At 51.8% G+C, this 3,879-nt stretch overlaps 1 protein-coding gene across 4 annotated transcripts in view; it reads right to left on the bottom strand.

The window, feature by feature from the left end:
* The window catches only part of LOC100741294 (dachshund homolog 1), a 153,444-nt gene that overhangs the window by 54,525 nt on the left and 95,040 nt on the right, over positions 1 to 3,879 (bottom strand). For all 4 annotated transcript variants that reach the window (XM_012381326.2, XM_033318853.1, XM_033318851.1 and 1 more), the window contains exons 6-7: positions 3,090 to 3,166; positions 1,822 to 1,992 (exon numbers count right to left, since the gene is read on the bottom strand). In XM_012381326.2, coding sequence (XP_012236749.1) covers positions 1,822 to 1,992; positions 3,090 to 3,166 — 248 coding nt within the window. The remainder of the gene's footprint in view (positions 1 to 1,821; positions 1,993 to 3,089; positions 3,167 to 3,879) is intronic.

Raw genomic sequence — 3,879 nt, 5'->3', positions numbered from 1 at the left:
TTTTCCTCTCGATTTCTTCTCGATGGTCGCTCCATCGCCGCGCTCCGGTCTCCTTCTCTCGAAACCCATTACAATTATCTGCGTCGAAGGCCAAGGGCCAACGTCTTCCCCATCGAATTGCCCGACGCGACGCGAGGAGGACGAGAAATTTCGCGAGATTCGCGGCACTCGCGAGCTCTTCTCGCTTAGCGAGAATCTCGCCGGGAAGAAGGGGTTAAAAGGAATCGGACGAAATCTCCAGGAAGTCGGGCAAGAAACGAACGAATCGCGGTAGATCGGATTCCAGGAACGAGAGCGAGATAGCGGCGCGTCTCATTAAATCAGAACTGCATTCCACGGGCGTGTACACTCCCACGGACGTTCGATGGGGTTCTACTTCGATCACCGCGAGCACCATAGGTAGGATGTAGCCGATGTATACGACACGCTGCGAGACACGGATTTCTGCCCCCTCCGGTACACGACCACCAGAATTTATACGTCTAACTCGTGTCTTTCCTGAAATTTAGGGGCCCGCTAATTCCACCCTGTAGCCTTTCCCCTCTAATCCACCCGCCTAACCGAACATTTACTGTTTCTCGTCTCTGGGTCCGGGTCCTTGGCCTCGCTTTTAATCGCGTCCCGCTAGTTTTATATTCTTTTGGAATTTGACATATGTATATCCTGTCGGAGTGGGTGGGGGCGGAAGATTCCACGATTCCCTTTTTTATTACCAGTTTTTCTCAGTAGTATCTTTATTGGTGGTACGACGAGAGATTGGAAGGAAGAAAGACGTTCTTTTCCGTTTGTGTCAACCGAGGTGAAGACTCGCGGGCTCTAATTGGAATATCCAATTAACGCGTGGCGTGCAGGCAATCGGCAAATCGATTAGAAATCATCGCGATTATGACGCTTCGGTGCATCGAAGCGCCGGGACAGTCGAGATAGCACCGCGAGCTACGGACCGAGATTTTTATCTGGACCCATCTTTCATTATTAAAATGAAACTAAATACCGAAGATGCGAGTCTAACGACCAACGGGCCCTTCCACCAGTGGTGCTTCTTTCATGCTGTTCCAGTGTGAATCTCGTTTATATCAGTTTTTCGGAGAGCTTCGAATCGTAAAGGAACCGTACAATTTTTTCTTAAAACTTTTTCGAATTTCTTTCCCGTAATATCGAGATCCGGTGAGTTTTCAAACCATAGAACGAAGATAATATTCAATCCAGAAGGCTTAATTATTCGCCATTGATCACGCTCGTAAATGACTTGCAAGAAATACAACTATCGACTAAAAGAAAAATTGCGCGAGATGCATCTCTCTAGTGCGATCTGGTTCGACGTGAACGCATGACAAGCAGAAAGGGCAAAGGAAAGAGACGGAGGAAAAAAGGTGGCAGTCGAGACACGTGCAGCGCGTAAAATTCCAAACGCCTCTCGGTGAAAATTTCATCGTGCACGGCTGACAAGTTTTGACAACCGCTGAGGAGAGACCTCGGTTCGTTCGGAACGCCGGATGAAAGACGAATCCCAGAGAACGTCGTTCCGCGGCGGGCCCGAGATGATCGATGAGAGGGTCTGACCTACCAGTCGTCCCAGGGAACTCATCTTTAAACGCGGTCTGTCCGGTCCATTCGATATAATTATTTTACGTATGCGTGCCGCGCGGAACGGGCAACATCGTTTCGACTTTCGGCACACGTCAAATTCACCGTCACGCTCTACCTGGCTTTAATTGATCGACCGATCTGCTTGGTCGACGTATCGATCGACGCTTAGGAGATCGGTTGGTCGCGCGGCATTTTCCACGAGACGAATCCGACCACGCCACGCTCTCTCACCTTCGTCCTTCTCGTTGTCGTCGTCCAGGTCCTCGGACAGATTGTCGTCCTCCTCCTCGTCGTCTTGCGAACGGTGCGACGCCTCTGCCTCGCTTCCGGAGTGCTCGCCCACGCTTCCGCTTCCCGCCGTCTTCGACAGGTTCAGCACGGGACTGTGACCATTCGAGGAACCTGTTAACACGATCGTTCCGTGAATCTATCGTCTGTCTACGCGTTGGATAACGATCTCGTAGGCGCTTATACGATTCTTCGAAGAATAGAATGCTTCGATCGACAATGATTGATGGATATTATTTGCCTCCGCTTATACGAGAAGAAACAGACCGTCCAATTTCCACGGTTGACCCGCTCCCCTTGTATTTGATATCCCGGCATTTTAATCCTGACGTGGATAGATACTGTTTGGCCAGCGACGCCAAGCTGAATGACGCATCGCTCGGGGCCAGCTCGTGGTTCGACCGTGGCTGCATCGTGGAACAACCGTGTGGTTCGTCGACGAGCGAATAAGTCTCGATTCGAGGCGAGGATCGCGGCCAGCGGTAGGCCGCGCTCGATTAAGCACGATCGACGTCCGCGTCGAAATCCCCGAAGAAACGAGGCCCGCAGGTTCCGTGGGGTCCGCGGGTTGAACACGATCGGATTCGAACTCGAAACGTCCAGTTTGTCGCTGGCCGGGCCTAGGGCCGCGCACACTCGCCATCAGGATAAAAGGTCCGATCGAACGGATTAAAATATTACGGAGAATCAGAAGAAAGGCGGAGCCGAGAGGTGCCCCGTAACCCGATATCGGACTTAATCTCTCCAGGCCGCCTAAACGCTCGACCGGGCCAGCGATGAGAAATAAAGAAATCGAAAAAGGGACTGGTCCTCCGCGATCCGGACACGCTCGGTTAACTCGTGTCCTGGCCTCGAGCGATGGCCAGTACCCCCGTTGCGGAGGGATGTTCCGTTTCGAGGCTCTCTGCCATTAGAAGAATCTCGTACGCGTCATAGGCAAAGTGGAAATCGCGCGAACGTTTCGTTCCACGAGAGAAACGTTCGATTCGAAGCTGTTTATCGAAGAGGAAAGTACAAAAGCATCCTCCTCCACTGGACGGAACGGCGAAGGAACGACGGCCTCGAATCACGAGGATCGCCGGTCGCCAGGAGAAGGAGGATTCATCGTCCGCGTAATGGTGCTCGGCCCATAATACGACTCGGCGTTATTCGCCGTATTATCGGCCGATTACTATAATTACGGTAAACGAGCGTGCGCGTATTTATCTTACCATTGTGCGAGCTCAGATCCCTGGGTTTTTGGTCCAACGCGAGTGCTCTCTCGGCGTCTCCTCTTTCCTCGCGGAGCCTGCAAACAACAAAACAGACAGGGAAAAGTTTTAGTATCGATTCCGGCGGATGACGACGAATCGGCCAAAGCGGAGGTGGACTCTCGGCCTGTGCGCTGGCCATTAATTAAATAATTATTCTAGTCTTGGTTCGAGTCGACCGCGTAGGAAGATAAGTGCCGGTCTCTCTGTCGGCCGCGCGTTCCATCCGATTATCGCTGTTAATCGATTCGCTTCTTTTTTTTCTATGCGGAGCTGTCGCACATCGCCTCGAGGGATCGCACGCTCTCGCGTAAAACCGGCTTCCCTCCGACCTTTTATTTCCATCAGAGCCCGAGTGGCAGGTAGTAACGGAGAACGAACCGCGCGTATCCTCTTTCCACGTTTCGTTTGGACGCCGTGACCGATGAGTCAAGAGTTTCTCGTATTACGTCGTCGATTCAAAAGCGAATCTTCTTGTCGAATCTATCGCGAAACGATCGCGTCACTAACGCGGGCGATGATGTTACTCCTGCCTCGCGAAACTTCCGTGCCAAGTGTCCCTCTTTTATTTTCTCTTTTTCAATTTCCTCGAATGTTTTTTTCGTCTTTATGAGCGCCAGGCTCGTTAAGCTACACCAGCCGGTCTTTACGCCTCGGTACCGCGAATCTTTTAATCTTGGTTCTATATTGTTCGACCCTCGTGGATCGAGCCGCGCGGTATGTAAGGAGAGAATCGTTAAGATTCGCGGCC

This window comes from Bombus impatiens, unplaced genomic scaffold, assembly GCF_000188095.3.
Source record: "Bombus impatiens unplaced genomic scaffold, BIMP_2.2 scf_0129, whole genome shotgun sequence".
NCBI classification, from domain to species: domain Eukaryota; kingdom Metazoa; phylum Arthropoda; class Insecta; order Hymenoptera; family Apidae; genus Bombus; species Bombus impatiens.
Note: the sequence above shows the minus strand (reverse complement) of the source record. Positions and strands in the feature narration are given on the sequence as shown.